A 15,597-nucleotide genomic window follows, 5' to 3' on the forward strand; every position below is an offset into this window, starting at 1 on the left:
CGAGCTTAAGTCACAACCTAGAGAAAATTTAATGACGATTTCATCACAGTCTCCGGGCCTGGGCTATGCCCAGGCTCTGAATTTGGGGCCCTGACCTCAGAGCCCCTGCTTTCATCCCAGGCAGCCCTAGGACTGATTGTCTGTGGCCGAGGCACCCACTGGATGGGCATGTTCAAGATGGAGAAACTGAGGCCTGGCCGGAGAGGGGGCGATCAGGCCAGCAGGGCTGGGCGGGCAGCGTGGGCAGGTCCTTGCCCAGTCAGTCTTGCCCCGTCCTGCATCCAGACTGGGGCTGGGTCAGCTCGGAGTGCACCGAACCCAGGGCCACGCAGCCCGAGGACGATGCGGGTCCTGGGATCTGTGCAGAGAGATGGGGCTGGACTGGTCAGCGGGGCCCGTCCTCACCGAGCCCGCCTCCCGGGGGGTGGCCCAGTCCTGGGGGGCTCACCCGGTACTTCAGGTAGGACAGGTAGGTGTCCCAGCCCAGAGTCAGCCCATTGATGTAGGTGACACGGAGCTGGGGTGGCACGAAGAGGAAGTTGAGCAGCTGTGCGGCGGGCCACACGCACCAGTCGGCCTGCAGGAGGGCAGGAATGAGGCCAGGGACTAGGGACCACACATTTACAAGTGGGCGTAGCCAAGCGATCTGGAATTAACAAGGGGCGGGGCCTGGCAGTAGGAAACCGACGAGGGGCGGGGCCTAGTGGTTTGACGTTAGCAAGGCTGGGCGGGGCCTGGTTGGCTGAAAGGAACAAGGGCTGGAGTCGACTAGCCTGGGCAGGGCCTAGTGGCTTGAAATTAGCAAGGCTGGGCAGGGTCTAGTGGTCTGAAATTAACAAAGGGGGTGGAGTTAACTAACTTGGGCGGAGCCTAGCAGCCTGGAATGAACAAGGACTGGGTCAAGTACATTGGGCGTGGCCGACCAGTTTGATATTAGCGAGGGGCGTGACCCACGAGCATGGGCGTGGCCTACTGGTCTGGGTGGAGTCAATCAGGAAAGAGGGCGTGGCCTAGAACTCCAGGGAAGGCCCAAGAGGGGTCAGAGTGTAGCTGATGTTCATAGCTTGGAAGGATCTGGGTTGGAACACAATGGGGAGAGGGCGTGGGACCTAAAAGAAGGTGCTGGGAGGAGACAGGGCCTCAGCAGGGACTGGCCAGCAAAGAAGCGTGGCTGGGTGGCCGCGTGAGGACAAGCCCACCTTATAGAATTCCCAGAACTTGTCCCGCAGCTCCTGGCAGCTCTCCTCCAGGGTCTGGCCCTCCAGGCAGCCAATGCCTGGAAAAGGGAAGCCAGAGTCGAACTTCAGAGCTGGGAGCGTCCCCCTCCCAGGGGCGGTGAGATCCCCCACAGAACCCGTCCTGTAGCGAGTGGAAAGGAGGGAAGGAAGGCACCCAGTGGGGTGGAGCAGGAGCCTCAGGCAGCCCAGTGAGGGAGAGGTTATGGGGTGCCGGTGCCAGGAGGAAGGACAGACTCGTGGTGCCAGGCTGAGGCATGTTTTATTACAATTCCGCAGATAAGAGAAGAAATTGTCCAGAGCGTGCATTGAACTGATTTGCTCCTTGAGCCTTTGACCCGGCAGCCTTACTTACTTACTTTAAGCACATCTCCTCCTCCCTCCTTCCAGAAGCAAAACGAGTTGGAGGGGGGGATCCCTCACTTAAACAAGCACCAAAGCAAGCTTCTCTCCGCTCCCCAACCCCCTGACATTGAAGCGCATCTTCCACCTCCTCCCCGCACCAGCCTGCGTCTTACCCACGAAGTACCAGACGCCCAGCAAGGGGGAGGCGACCAGCTGGTCCACGAGGACCTTCTTGAGCACGCTCGGGAGGCCCCGGATGCCAGAAGCGGGGAGCAGACGGTCCAGCCACAGGTACCAGTAATGCAGGAAGGGTCCCATGCTGCAGCCCACCGCAAACATCCTTGCTGAGAAGGTTCGAGAGCAGGAAGTCCTGTCAGGGAAGGAAACCCTCCCCCGAGCGCACCCCCAAACCCATGCTCGCCGGCCGCTTTGGCAATTTGGCTGTTTTCTTGCAGCACCCTCGCGCCTGGCAGGGCATGCCATGAACCTGCTTCCCAGGGGAGAGGAAGGCGTAGGGAAGGGGGGGGCAGGGTGCAAACGAGACTTGCACGGTCCTGACGCTGCAAGGGTGGGAATGCGGCCGAAAAACTGGGACGAGGGAGTGGGCGATGGAGAAGGCAGAAGGGTGGGTGTCCCGGGGACGGGTGACAACCCGCGGGTCCGGTCCAGGGCTGTCCGAACCCGCGATCGGGCGGCCCCAAGTTCCCCGGGGGTGCCCACCTGAGCGCCACGGGTCGTACTTCTGGCCGGGCCGAGCGCGCAGCTCCCAGGACTGGCGCGCGCCGTCGCCCGCCGCCATCAGCGTGCCGCAGCCCAGCGTGTTGGTGACGAGCAGCGCCCGACCCTGGAACAGCGGCTGCCCAGCGGCCCACAGGCCCCGCAGCCAGCGCCAGCCGCCCGAGGCCATGCCCGGCGAGCGCGCACTCACCAGCTAGCCGGCCGGGCTCCGGGCATGCACGGCCTTCGGGGCCCTGCAGCAAAGACCCGCCTCCGTCCCTCTCTCCGCCAATAGCTGAGCGCCTCAGGCTGCGTTATGCCCGCCCCCTAGACGTATCACCCAATCAGAAATCCCAGAAGCCAACTCTACCAACCAATCGCCAAGAAGCATCACGCGCTCGCGCACGCTGAGCTTTGCTGATGTCCACGCCCCCTTTCAACGCTGGCCTATCAACACCTTCCGGCTATGCGCGGGATTGGCCAATCGTAGCTCAGAGTTGACTATTTGTCCCGCCTTCTTTTCTGAGCTAGCCAATGGGCAGAGCCGACCAGAAGGCGAACGTCGCCATGACAGTTCTCGAGACGGAAGTTTCCAGATGCCGGGGGCGGGGAGAGGGCGGGGCTACGCCTGCTGCTGCTGTACGCGCAATCCTATTGGATCCCGGATCAGACTTGACCTTGATTGACAGGTCAGACCTATTTGCGCGCTTGACAGTAGCTCCAGTGAAATCCCCTGCGCGCTCCTGGCCCCGGGGAAGATGAGTTTGGCTGCTCCTGGGTTTTCTGTGTGTTTGTTTTTGTTTTTCTGCCACACCCAGCGGCTTTCAGGGGTTACTCCTGGCAGTGCTCAGGAGACCTATGGGATGCCGAGGATCGAACCCAGGGTCTGCCACGTAAAGGCAGCCGGGGCCCGCTGGTCTACAGCTCGGGTCTCTTTGTGTATTTAAATGAAGGCCTAACACTATGAATACTTATTTAAAAAATATAGTTTTTTTTGGGCCAGAGAAATAGGACAGCACGTAGGTGTTCACCATACATGCACAAGTCAGACTCACCGGCATCCCATAAGGTCCTCTGAGCCCACCAGGAATGACCCCTAAGTGCAGAGCCAGGAGTCAGCTCTGAGCAAGCCCGGTTTGACCCAGAAACCAAAAGAAAAGAAATATATATATATTCATAAGCATATAGATAAAGCATATATAAAACATATATAAAACATATTACAGGGGCCCGGAGAGATAGCACAGCGGCGTTTGCCTTACAAACGGCAGATCCAGGACCAAAGGTGGTTGGTTCGAATCCCGGTGTCCCATATGGTCCCCCGTGCCTGCCAGGAGCTATTTCTGAGCAGACAGCCAGGAGTAACCCCTGAGCAATGCCGGGTGTGACCCAAAAACCAAAAAAAAAAAAAAACAAAATAAAACATATTACAGTATATATGTTTTTGGGCCACACCTGGCTGCACTCAGGCTGGCTCTGTGCTCAGGAACCACTCCTGAAGAGTGCTCAGGGGACCCTATGGGATGTCAGGAATCAAAACTGGGTTGGCTATGTGCAAGGCAAATTTGCCCTATCCACTGTGCTCCAGCCCCAAGAAAAGGAAAAAAATATTATTACTCTGGGGCTTGAGAAATAGCACAGTGGTAGGGCATTTGTCTTGCACAGGGCTGACCCAGGACTGATGGTAGTTTGATTCCTGGCATCCCATATGGTCCCCCGAGCCTGCCAGGAGCGAATTCTGAGCACAGAGCCAGGAGTAACCACTGAGCGCCTCTGGGTGTGACATAAATATTACTCTATGAATATCAAGGAGAGAGAGAGAGAGAGAGAGAGAGAGAGAGAGAGAGAGAGAGAGAGAGAGAGAGAGAGAGAGAGAGAGAGAGAGAGAGAGAAATTTTAATACCTGGCATCTTATATAAGTGCAGTAATACTCCTGAGTAAATAAATAAAAGAATATTCTCTAATCGTGTATTCTTTGCTTCTGGCATTATACCCCCCATTTAAGCTGGAAAGAAGGTTCTCAGAGAAAGCGAGCCTTGAAACACCTCCGCACCTTTCCGTGAGTGAGACCCAAAGAGATAGGCTGGATGTGGAACTCATTTCCATGGATCTCTTAGGCCCCCGGAGACAGCAGGCCCTGGAGCCCATGTGAGTCCACGGCTTCCTCCACCATGATACACACAGGTCCGCAGGCCTGCTCCCCTGAGTCCCTGACCCAGAGCCCCCAATGCCCCTACATAAGGGCCAGATTGAGGCCCTTATGCTCCATCTTGCCCAGAATGTGTCCCTCACTTCCTGTCACCAGGAGGCTGAATTCAGTCACATTTCTGGGGTTGGGGAAGGGGATGTCTCTGAGCCTGTGCTGGTTTGCCCCTGAGCACCATGATGCTAACTAAGATTCAGAGCCAGTTCCCAGAATGTTCCTGGAAATGTGAAGCCCTTGGGCTACACTCCACATCTCATCAAAAGCTGCCCATCTGGTGGACAGGAAGGGTTGATTCTAAGTAAAGAGTCCTGGGATGGATTCCCTCATGGTCTTGGGGTCTGCTCGAAGCAGACCTTGGCCTCAGTGAATAGATGTCCTGGAGATCAGTGCATCCCCCCCACCCCAACCTACTAGTCCATGTCAAAAACAACCAAAGGCTGGAGTGATAGCACAGAAATAGGGCATTTGCCTTGCACTCGGCTTACGTGGACAGACCCGGGTTCAATTCTGAGGCATCCCATAGGGTCCCCCAAGGCAGCCAGGAGCAATTTCTGAGCAAACAGCCAGGAGTAACCCCTGAGCACCACCTGGTGGGGCCCCACAAACAAAATACATCAGAACCAAGGGGCTGGAGCTATAGAACAGTTGGGAAGGTGCTTGCCTTACATGAAGCTTGAGTTTGACCTCTGTCATCCCATAGGGTTCCCCAAGTGTAAAATCACCTTACATGCCATATCTCCAACCCCAAGTGAACGAGTCTGAATCAGGGCTGTGCATGAAATAACCCAAACCAGGCTGAAGGTGAAACACTTGTAGGCTGGCAATCTTCTTCCTTTTATCTCCCTTCACTCAGCTTCCTGGCAGAACTAATGTTTTTATTGAGTCCATAGATGACCCCTGGGTGGGGCAGTAAGGACAGTCTAAGGACAGATAACTCAGGATATTCTGAACTAGTTCCGACCAGGCTGACAAGTATGACAATCCCTATTTTGGGGTAACTCTCAGTTGTAAATAAACATACAAAGGAGGGGTAAGAGAGTTTGCCTTGCACGCAGAAGGACAGTGGTTCGAATCTAGTCATCCCATGTGGTCCCCCGAGCCTGCCAGGAGTGATTTCTCAGCATAGAGCCAGGAGTAACCCCTGAGCACTGCCCGTGTGACTCAAAAAAATAAATAAATAAACCATACAAAGGAACCAGGGAGAGTTTTGTTTTGGGTAAAATAAGGTGAACCTAACACCTAGGCATCTACCATCAGTGATTCCTGAGTGCAAAGCCAGAGGAAGCCCTGACTATCATTAGATGTGGCCTTAGACACCCCACCCCAATAATTAGAATCAATCCTCTCATGCTAGCATAGGGGTAAGGCGCTTGCCTTGCATGCAGTCAATCTCATTTGATCCCTGGCACCAGATGGTCCCCCAAATACTGCCAGGATCATTTCTGAATAGACTCTGTACCCCCTTCTGTGGCCCAAACACCACCTAAAAGAGAGACAGACAGACAGAGAATGAGGATGATACTCTGTCCAGGAGGCATCTTAGAGGTAGTTCCTTTGCATTTGGTGGGGGGGGGGGGGGCCACACCCAGTGGCACTCCTGACTCTGAGCTCAGAAATCGCTCCTGGCAGGTTCAGAGAACCGTATGGGATGCTGAGGATTGAACTCGAGTCAGTCTGGAGTTGGTGGTATGCAAGGCAAACACCCCACCTCAGTGCTATCGTTCTGACTCCTTTGCATTTCTTGTATGGGACACTGAGTTTGCTCCGTGGCACGTCACAGAAATCAATGATTCACCTCCACAACAGAATTAGAATCCAGGGCCCGGAGAGATAGCACAGCGGCATTTGCCTTGCAAACAGCCGATCCAGGACCAAAGGTGGTTGGTTCAAATCCCGGTGTCCCATATGGTCCCCCATGCCTAAAAAAAAAAGAATTAGAATCCATACAGGGAAATCAAAAGGTTGAGCAGGGAGTGGGCTGGGAAATTTTTGTTGGGGCTCTACACCTGGCAGGAATTCCTCCTGCAGATGCTCTGTGAGCCCTTAGGGAAGCTGGGAATCAGAATGAGGTCGAACCTGCCCAAAGCAAACACCCTACTAGGGGCCAGAGAAACTTTGCATGCAGAAATATGCAGGGAAATGAGCCCGGGTATGAATAGGAAAAGCATGAGGGGCTGGGTGCGTTCTGGAAGGGAAAAGGTTTTTATTTTTATTTCTTTAGTATTTTGGGCCACACCCAGCAGCGCTCAGGGGTTTCTCCTGGCCCTGAGCTTAGAAATCGCTCCTGGCAGGCTTGGGGGACCATATAGGATGCCAGGGATCTAATCTAGGTGTGTCCCAGGTCAGCTGTGTGTAAGGCAAATGCTCTACCACTGTGCTATTGCTCAGACCTGAAAAGGGTATTTAAAGGTTCTCAGTACCGCAAACCCACAGAGTTTATTTATTTGTTTATTTTGGGGGGGTCACACCCGACAGCCAGCGCTCAGGGGTTTCTCCTGACTCTACGCTCAGAAATTGCTCCTGGAGGCTGGAGAGATAGCATGGAGTTAAGGCACTTGCTTTGCATGCAGAAGGTCGATGGTTCAAATCCCGGCATCCCATTTGGTCCCCCAAGCCTGCCAGGAGCGGTTTCTGAGCATAGAGCCAGGAGTAACCCTTGAGCACTGCCAGGTGTGACCCCCCCAAAAAAATTAAAAAGAAATCGCTCCTGGCAGACTGGGGGGGACGGGACATATGAGATGCCTGGATTTAACCACCGACCTTGTGCATACAAGGCAAATATCTTACCTCCATGCCATTTCTCCGACCCAACAAACATATATATATATATATATATATATATATATATATTCTCCCTCCTCCTTCTCCTCCTCAACAAATATAATTTTAAAACATTGTTTCCTGGGGCCAGAGAGATAGCATTGAGGTAGGGCGTTTGCCTTACATCCAGAAGGACGATAGTTTAAATCCCAGCATCCCATATGGTTCCCCATGCCTGCCGGGGGCAATTTCTGAGTGCAGAGCCAGTAATAACCCCTGAGCACCCCCCCCCCCCCCCGTGTGACTTAAAAAAAAAAAAAAGGTTGTTTCCTGGTTCACAGCAGAAGCACCAGGGTCGAATCTGCCAGGGGTCAGTCACTCTTTAGCACAGAGGTAAGAGTAGCCCTTGGGCACCTCTGGGTGTTCCAGGATGGACAGAGGCCCCGGGTGTGAATTAAGGTTCGGGACTGGAACACATGAACCTCAGGCCATCACCCAGGTCATTGGGCCACAGGACTACAAAAAACCTTCAACACGTTCTGGGCCAAGAGCCACAGGCAGGAGCTCCAAGTCCCCTGTTGTCCCCTTGGAAGACCCCTGAAACTACACCCCCCACACAAACACACTTGAGACAACCAAACACAACCAAATTATATTAGCAACTGTAATACAGGCACTTGGCCAAAGGATTTTCTGAGCCCCTCGAGGAGTCAGTGTTGAGCACAGAGACAGGAGTAACCCCTGAGCACTGTCAGGAGTGAGTCAGGAGGGGCCGGCGAGGTGGCGCTAGAGGTAAGGTGTCTGTCTTGCAAGTGCTAGCCAAGGAAGGACCGAGGTTCGATCCCCCGGCGTCCCATATAGTCCCCCCAAGCCAGGGGCAATTTCTGGGCACTTAGCCAGGAGTAACCCCTGAGCATCAAACGGGTGTGGCCCGAAAAACCAAAACCAAAAACAAACAAACAAACAAGCAAATAAATAAATAAATAAATAAATAAATAAATAAATAAATAAATAAATAAATAAATAAATAAGGCAAAAACAACAAAACCTGAGGTCGGAACAATAGTACAGCGGGGAGGGCATTTGCCTTGCATGTGGCTGACACAGTTTGATCCCTGGCATCCCACAGGGTCCCTTTGACCCTGTCTGGAGTGATCCGTGAGCACAGAGCCAGCCACAACCCCTGATTTTGCTCAAGCTCTGCAAATCACTCTGAGGCAGTCCACTCTGAACCCTAATAAAGTAGATCCTCAATGGAATTGGTGTATTTCCCTTTTTGGTGGGGATTTGGTTTTGGGCCACACCCAGCAGCACTCCGGGGTTCCTCCTGGCTCTGCGCTCAGAAACCGCTTCTGGCAGGCTCGGGGGACCATATGGGATGCTGGGGATTGAACCCCAGACCTGGTCCTGGGTCAGCATCGCACAAGGTAAATGCCCTTTCCGCTGTGCTCTCACTCCAGCCCCTGTATTTCCTTTTTTTTTAAGGGAGGAGATTGCCTTGTCTAGGCTCATTCTTTTTTTTTTTTTTTTTTTTTTTGGTTTTTGGGCCACACCCAGCGGTGCTCAGGGGTTACTCCTGGCTGTCTGCTCAGAAATAGCTCCTGGGGGCCGGGAAGGTGGCGCTAGAGGTAAGGTGTCTGCCTTACAAGCGCTAGCGTAGGACGGACCGCGGTTCGATCCCCCGGCGTCCCATATGGTCTCCCCAAGCCAGGGGCGATTTCTGAGCTCATAGCCAGGAGTAACCCCTGAGCGTCAAACGGGTGTGGCCCAAAAAACAAAAAACAAAAACAAAAACAAAAAACAAAAAAAAAAAAAAAAGAAAAAGAAATAGCTCCTGGCAGGCACGGGGGACCATATGGGACACCGGGATTCGAACCAACCACCTTTGGTCCTGGATCGGCTGCTTGCAAGGCAAACGCCGCTGTGCTATCTCTCCGGGCCCGTCTAGGCTCATTCTTACTGTGCTCAGAAACATTATCCTAAAGCACCCCAATTCTTTTGCCAAAGAGTTCCTACATGCCAACTTTGTGGGGCCTGGGCTAAAAACCCTCCCCAATGAAGACAGAGAGTTTGGTGACTTCTCTCTCTTTTTTGTTTTTGTTTGTAGGTACATCTGGCAGTGCTCAGGGGTTCCTCCTGGCTCTATGTTCAGAAATCTCGCTCCTGGCAGGCTCTGAGGGGGGGGGGGGAACCATATGGGATGCCGGATTCGAACCACCATTCTTCTGCATGCAAGGCAAATGCTCTACCTCCATGCTATCTCTCTGGCCCCTGACTTCTCTTTTTTATGGAAAACCCCAACACTCTGGCTGCGCGAGAGAAAAAGGGAACCCTCAGAAATGTTGGGTGATGGGGTGTGGGGTGACCGTGACAGGAAACCTTTAAGAAATGGGTTCGGGACGGAGAGATAATCCTGTGGGGAAGGCGCTTATCTCCTGTGTGGCCAACCTGGGTTGGCCTGTGCATATGGGTCTCCCCTGAGACTCCCCAAAGTGTCCCTTGAGCTTTGCTGTGACAAACAGTAACCCCCAAATAGCCCTGCGTGCGGCTGGTCAGATTGAATGCACTGCAAGCCGAGGATGGGGTCCCTCTTCTCCGGCCGAGCTCAGGGGCATCTCCTACTTCTGTGCTCAGGGATCATTCTTTTATTTTATTTATTTCTTTTATTTTTAGTCCACACCCAGCAGCACTTGGGAGTTACTCCTGGCTCTGAGCTCAGGAATCACTCCTGGCAGGTTCGGGGGACCCCCTGGGATGCTGGGAATCGGACCTTGATCAGCTACATGCAAGGCTAGTTCCTAACCACTGGACTATCAGCTCCTTTTCTGGAGTATTATTTGGGGCCTGTTCCTTTTCTCACAGAAGGCTCCGGGTGGGGGACAGGCCTGTGGACATCACTGACCCCACTTCCTGCGCTCACCCTCCTCCCCACCTACCTTCTTCTTCCCCTACTCACCGGTGAGCAGCTCCTCTCTGGGTTTGGGGATGTTTGTTGGGGTTCCCCGGCCTAGGAAACCCCCGAGTGTGGAAGAATCCAGGTGCCTCCTTCAGGGATGCGTGACCGGGGCCTTGGGGACGCTCTGTCACCTGGGCTCCCCCAGCCGCTGCCCCTCAGCCAGCTCAGCTCTGAGTATCAGATCGGCTTTGCAACCCCGTGACCTTCCCAAGCCCAGCTAGGACTCTTTTTGCAAAGACACCCCCCCCCAGGTTCCTTCTGCAGCAAGGGCAGATGTGGGGGTCCTGTAGGCTCTGCTGAGGGTCATGATTTGTGAGGGTTAGCCCCTAGAAACTCCTTCCAAGAGGTTTTTATTTTTTCTTTCAGTTTTTTTTGGGGCCACACCCGGTGGCTTTCAAGACTGACTCCTGGCTTTATGCTCAGAAATCGTTCCTGGCAGGCTCTGGGAACCATGTGGGATGCCGGGATTCAAACCACTATCTATCCTGGATCAGCTGCTTGCAAAGCAAACGGCCTACAGGCCCATGGCCCCGAATTTTCTTTTTCTTTTTTTTTTTTTTTTCAAATATTTCCAACTTTTTCACAACCCAGGCATTTCAGGAATTTAAAGTTCAAACCCAGGAATGCCCCCAGGTTCCTCACCACTGTCCCCCACAGGCTCTCCAGAGCAGGTCCAAACTCAGCCCCTTCTTGTTGCAACACAAAGTCCAAAATCCAGAGGATTTATTTAACCTGATATCCACACGGATCACGTTATGGGCCCTGGGGTGTCTCTAAGTCCTTGCCTCTGGACCACTGGGTCACATGAGTGTTGCTGAACTTTGTTCCTGTTCCAGCTCCCTGATCTTGGGTGATTTCTAGGGAATCTTCCCCAAACCTGTGTTGGGGCCACCCCTCCGGGTGCTCGGGGCTCAATCCTGGCTCTGCGGACAGGAATCACTCCTGTTGGTGCCCGGGGACCCTCTTTGGAGACGGGGATGGAGCCCAGGTTGGCCACGTGCAAGGCCAGCACTCTCCCCACTAGGCTGTGGCTCTGGTCTCCTCACACCCAGCAGCGCTCAGGGGTCACTCCTAGCTCTATGCTCAGAAATTGCTCCTGGCAGGCTCGGGGGACCATATGGGATGCCGGGATTCAAACCACCGTCCTTCTGCATGCAAGGCAAATGCCTTACCTCCATGCTATCTCTTCGGCCCCAATGAGTCTATATTTTAGTAGACGAACTCCTACTTGACCTATAAAATAAAACCCTAGCACCAAAGCTCTTCTCTTTTTTTTTTTTTTTTTTTTTTTTTGGTGGAGATGCCGGAGATCGAACCCGGGGCCTCATACCAAAGCTCTTCTCTATGCAACCGTCTGATCTCGAATCCCTCCAGCTCTGCCAGGCCCCCCGGCCTGTCTGTGCAACCTTCACCAGTTGTGCTGAGGCTCACCACCATGCCAAGTGGGTTCGAAACAGGGGACACGGCGGATTCATAAACAAATCAGAACAACCCAAGCGGGTTTATTCAGCTCTGTGGGCTGCACGGCATCGTCGGGAGTGGGGTGGGGAGGCCAGGTGTTTGGGAAGTGGGGTGCATGCCGTCAAGCCTGCATGGGGCTCAGATGCCAGGCAGCTCAGGGTCTCGAACCCGGGCCCAGCCGGGCTCCCTTCTCGCATCCGCACCCTCCAATCAGGTCACGTGTAGCAAACTTGCTGGCGGCTGGTGGTCGGGGGTTGGCAGGCATCAGGCTTCTCCCCCTGGAGAGAGCGATGGAGGGATGAGGCCAGAAAGTGGGGCCCAGAACCCCGCCCTGCCTTGCCTTCCTCCCTTGTCCAGCTGCCCAAGTGCACCCGCACCCAGGTGGCCTACCTGGTAGAGGTGGCAGACAGTGCTCAAGAGCTGGCCGGGATCTTGGAGGGGCTTCTGAGCAGGAGAGAAGGAGGGAGAGAGGAATGAGCAAGAGAGAAAGAGGAGGTGACACCCTCCCAGGTCCCATTCCTGCGCCCCACTCACCCCGTTGACCACCACCCAGGGCACAAATTTGTGGGGGGGCTTCAGGGCTCCCGTGAGCTGTGCGTTTCGATGCAGCAGCTCATCTCCCTGTGCTCCTTCGGCGCATTCCAGAATCTTCTCGGGGGCCACGTCCGGCCTGTACAGCTGCAGACACTGGGGTGGGGTGGGGTGGGGTGAGCTCGTGAGGGGCTCTCGGCCTGCTTCCTACTGCCTCTTATCTCCCCAACCGTCTCCCCGCGGTGCCCCTGCACCCCAGAGATGCAACAACACCCACGGAGTGTTCTTGCCCCCCGCCCCAAGGAGCTTGCTTCACCGGGGTGCGGTGAGTCACCCACTTAAGAACCTGCCACAATGTCACAACCCTGCAGGGAGGGTGCTGGCAGGCAGGGTGCTTTACTCCGCCACCCCCACGGGTGCCACGCGGCCCTGAGCCTGGAGTGGGTGGGGGTGGAGAGAATAGGGAGGGAGCCTCTCGCAGGAAGTCTTCCCTGATTTACTACTGCCCTTTACTGCCTGCCTGAGGACAGGAGGGAGGCTGTCTTCCTGGGGGGGGGGGGGGGGCCATGGAAGCTCAGACATCAGTCTGGGCCTGTGTGTGAAGGTGTGTGTCTGTGCATGTGGTGGGGGAGTGGTGGAAACTGCGGGTGCAGGCCGGACGGGTGGAGGCAGTGCTCACTCATTAGTGCTCACCGGCTGCAGGTTTTTCTCCAACTGGTCCGACTGCTCCATGCACACGATGGTCATGAAGGCCTCGTACTGTTCTAGCTGGTTGATCAGGCAGGCCTGGGGGTTGGAGGGGGGGCGGCTGGGCATTAGGGGGCCTCCCTCTGAGGCAGCCCTGACCCCCCAACCCAGCAGTCCTGGCCCCACACGCACCTCCACCTTGTTCAGCCGACACTCCAGCTCCCCGTGCTGACACTGAAACTCCCAGTGGCCGCTGACGTTCTTCTCCTGCGGGGGAGCAGGGGTGCTGGAGTCCAGGCGGCCGGGGCACCCTCCGTCCCCACCCTGCCGCTGCCTCAGTTTCCCCCGCTCACCTGCGCGTTCCCGTAGGGCACCAGCGTGATGTTGAGGATCTCCATGACCAGAAGCCAGGTGGGCAGGAGCTCCCGGACAAGGAAGAGCCGGCAGCCGGGGCACAGAGACTCGTAGTACAGGCTGACGTTGACCGGCGGCGAGGAAGAGACGTTCCTGGGGGGCCACAGCACGCACAGCGCCTCATCCTGCACAGGGTAGGGTAGGGATGGGTCTTGGCATCACCCTATGTGCAGGAGGGGGCACCTTGGCTCAAAGTCCTGCCCGCCTTGGGCAACATCCTGTCTGAGCCCTCTGTACACAGTAGGTTCCTAAAGCATGCATGGTGCTGGCTGGCACCCATGTCCTCCTGGGCTCTGTGCTGAGGACTTGGGCAGCCAGCCTGTTTTTTCTTCCTTCCTTCCTTCCTTCCTTCCTTCCTTCCTTCCTTCCTTCCTTCCTTCCTTCTTCCTTCCTTCCTTCCTTCCTTCCTTCCTCCCTACCTCCTTCCTTTCTTCCTTCTTTCCTTCCTACCTTCTTTCTCTCCCTTCCTTCCTCCTTCCCTCCCTTCTTTCCTTCTTCCTTCCTTCCTCCCTCCTTCCTTCCTTCCTTCCTTCTTTCCTTCCTTCTTTTTTTTTTTTTTTGGTTTTTGGGCCACACCCTGTGACGCTCAGGGGTTACTCCTGGCTATGCGCTCAGAAGTTGCTCCTGGCTTCTTAGGGGACCATATGGGACGCCGGGGGATCGAACCGCGGTCCGTCCTAGGCTAGCGCAGGCAAGGCAGGCACCTTACCTCCAGCGCCACCGCCCGGTCCCTCCTTCCTTCCTTCTTTCTCTCCCTTCCTTCCTTCTTCCCTCCCTTCTTTTCTTCTTCCTTCCTCCCTCCTTCCTTCCTTCCTCCCTCCTTTCCTTCCTTTCTTCCTTCTTTCCTTCCTTCCTTCCTTCCTTCCTTCCTTCCTTCCTTCCCTCCCTCCCTCCCTCCCTCCCTCCCTCCCTCCCTTCCTTCCTTCCTTCCTTCCTTCCTTCCTTCCTTCCTTCCTTCCTTCCTTCCTTCCTTCCTTCCTTCCTTCCTTGTTTTTGGGTCACACCCAGCAGCGCTCAGGGGTTCACACTCAGAAATTGCTCCTGGCAGGCTCGGGGGACCTTATGGGATGCCGGGATTCGAACCACCGTCCTTCTTCATGCAATGCAAGGCAAACGCCTTACCTCCATGCTATCTCTCTGGCCCCAAAGTCTGTGTCCCTGACCCTGTGGGGTGAACACCCCAGGAGCCTAACGTGTGCTCTGTGCGGTGCATACCATAAGGGCCTCATGCATGCTCTGTGCGGTGCATACCAGAAGAGCCCGATGCATGCTCTTCTCCCTGCTCGGCTCGGCCCTGCCCCGCCCTGGCCCCTTGCCAGCCCGAGACCGGCTCAGCCTCCTGTTGATTCAGTTCTCGGAGCGCCCACGTGAGTCCCTCCGGAGGCCTGCGTGGAGGCGGCGCCAGCCAGGTGCCTGGGACTTCCTTCTGCGAGGCCGGGGATGGGTGGGGAGGACAGGGGGGCATGCAGGCGGCTTTGGGCGTCCCGAGTGGAGTCCCCTGGACCCAGAATCCCGGGAGGGAGCGAGCCCCGGTCGACTCGAACCCTGTCCCCCACCCAAGGGAGCCAGGCCCGGCATCCAGGCCGCACCCAGGCCGCGGGGTCCACCCTGCGCCCCGGAGCCCGCGCGGGACCCGCACCCCGACCCCCTTACCTGGCAGGAGACGCCTCCGGGGTCGCGTCCCTGTCCCAGTGGAGGCCGAACGCCCCGCGCCTCCGCCTCCGGGAAGGCCGCCAGGATGGCCAGGAGCGCCGGGAGCGCCAGGAGCGCGCGCACGAGCCGGGTGCTGGACATCGCGGCGGGGTTCGGGGCCTCTGGGCCTGGCCCGCGCCGCGCCGCCTTTTAGGGCGAGCCCCAGACCCGGCCCCCGGAGGACCCGCCCCCGGCGCCGCCCCTTCCCCAGGTCATCCCCCCGCTGCCCTGCGCGCACCCCGCGATCGGTGCTCGTGGGGGCCGTGGAGAACGGTCCGGGGCGCCCCTGACTCCCGGCCCCTGCCTGGGGTCCCCGGGCCGGCCCAGCCCACCGGCCCGCAGCTGGGCCTGAGCACCGAGGGCCCAAGGCGGTGTCTCCGACTGGTTCCTCCACTTGGCGGGAGGCCCGGTTTGGGGAAGGAACGGGACCCCGACTTTGATTTATTTTATTTTATTGTTGGTTTGGTTTTGGGGCCACACCCAGCGGCACTCAGGGGTTCCTCCTGGCTCTGCAATCAGAAATCGCCCCTGGCAGACTCGGCCAGGGGCTATCTGGGATGTTGGGAATCGAACCCGGGTCAAACACCCTCCCC

At 56.1% G+C, this 15,597-nt stretch overlaps 2 protein-coding genes across 2 annotated transcripts; both read right to left on the reverse strand.

The window, feature by feature from the left end:
- Window positions 1–52: 52 nt before the first annotated feature.
- MPV17L2 (MPV17 mitochondrial inner membrane protein like 2) lies at window positions 53–2,531 on the reverse strand. Its single transcript, XM_049787732.1, has 5 exons — window positions 2,301–2,531; window positions 1,754–1,924; window positions 1,200–1,276; window positions 449–577; window positions 53–358 (listed from the first exon to the last, which is right to left on the reverse strand). The coding sequence occupies exons 1-5, from the start codon at window positions 2,485–2,487 to the stop codon at window positions 260–262; spliced, it is 663 nt and encodes a 220-aa protein (XP_049643689.1). The 5' UTR covers window positions 2,488–2,531; the 3' UTR covers window positions 53–259.
- Window positions 2,532–11,720: 9,189 nt separating this feature from the next.
- On the reverse strand, window positions 11,721–15,151 carry IFI30 (IFI30 lysosomal thiol reductase). Its single transcript, XM_049787760.1, has 7 exons — window positions 14,966–15,151; window positions 13,252–13,437; window positions 13,091–13,165; window positions 12,905–12,997; window positions 12,215–12,367; window positions 12,071–12,124; window positions 11,721–11,958 (listed from the first exon to the last, which is right to left on the reverse strand). Exons 1-7 carry the CDS (start codon window positions 15,104–15,106, stop codon window positions 11,896–11,898), a joined length of 765 nt encoding a protein of 254 aa, XP_049643717.1. The 5' UTR covers window positions 15,107–15,151; the 3' UTR covers window positions 11,721–11,895.
- Between the last annotated feature and the right edge of the window lie 446 nt (window positions 15,152–15,597).

The sequence above is a fragment of the Suncus etruscus genome, chromosome 15 (assembly GCF_024139225.1).
Source record: "Suncus etruscus isolate mSunEtr1 chromosome 15, mSunEtr1.pri.cur, whole genome shotgun sequence".
In the NCBI taxonomy this organism is placed as follows: domain Eukaryota; kingdom Metazoa; phylum Chordata; class Mammalia; order Eulipotyphla; family Soricidae; genus Suncus; species Suncus etruscus.

Excerpts from the sequence above, each read along its gene's own strand:
- MPV17L2 (XM_049787732.1), bottom strand. The coding sequence starts at position 2,487 with ATGGCCTCGGGCGGCTGGCGCTGGCTGCGGGGCCTGTGGGCCGCTGGG. Across the intron at positions 578-1,199 it reads AGTTCTGGGAATTCTATAAG|GCCGACTGGTGCGTGTGGCC; the intron begins GTGGGCTTGTCC and ends GCCCTCCTGCAG. Across the intron at positions 359-448 it reads TGTCCTACCTGAAGTACCGG|ATCCCAGGACCCGCATCGTC; the intron begins GTGAGCCCCCCA and ends CTCTCTGCACAG.
- IFI30 (XM_049787760.1), bottom strand. The coding sequence starts at position 15,106 with ATGTCCAGCACCCGGCTCGTGCGCGCGCTCCTGGCGCTCCCGGCGCTC. Across the intron at positions 12,998-13,090 it reads GTCGGCTGAACAAGGTGGAG|GCCTGCCTGATCAACCAGCT; the intron begins GTGCGTGTGGGG and ends TCCAACCCCCAG. Across the intron at positions 12,368-12,904 it reads TGGAGAAAAACCTGCAGCCG|TGTCTGCAGCTGTACAGGCC; the intron begins GTGAGCACTAAT and ends ACCCCACCCCAG.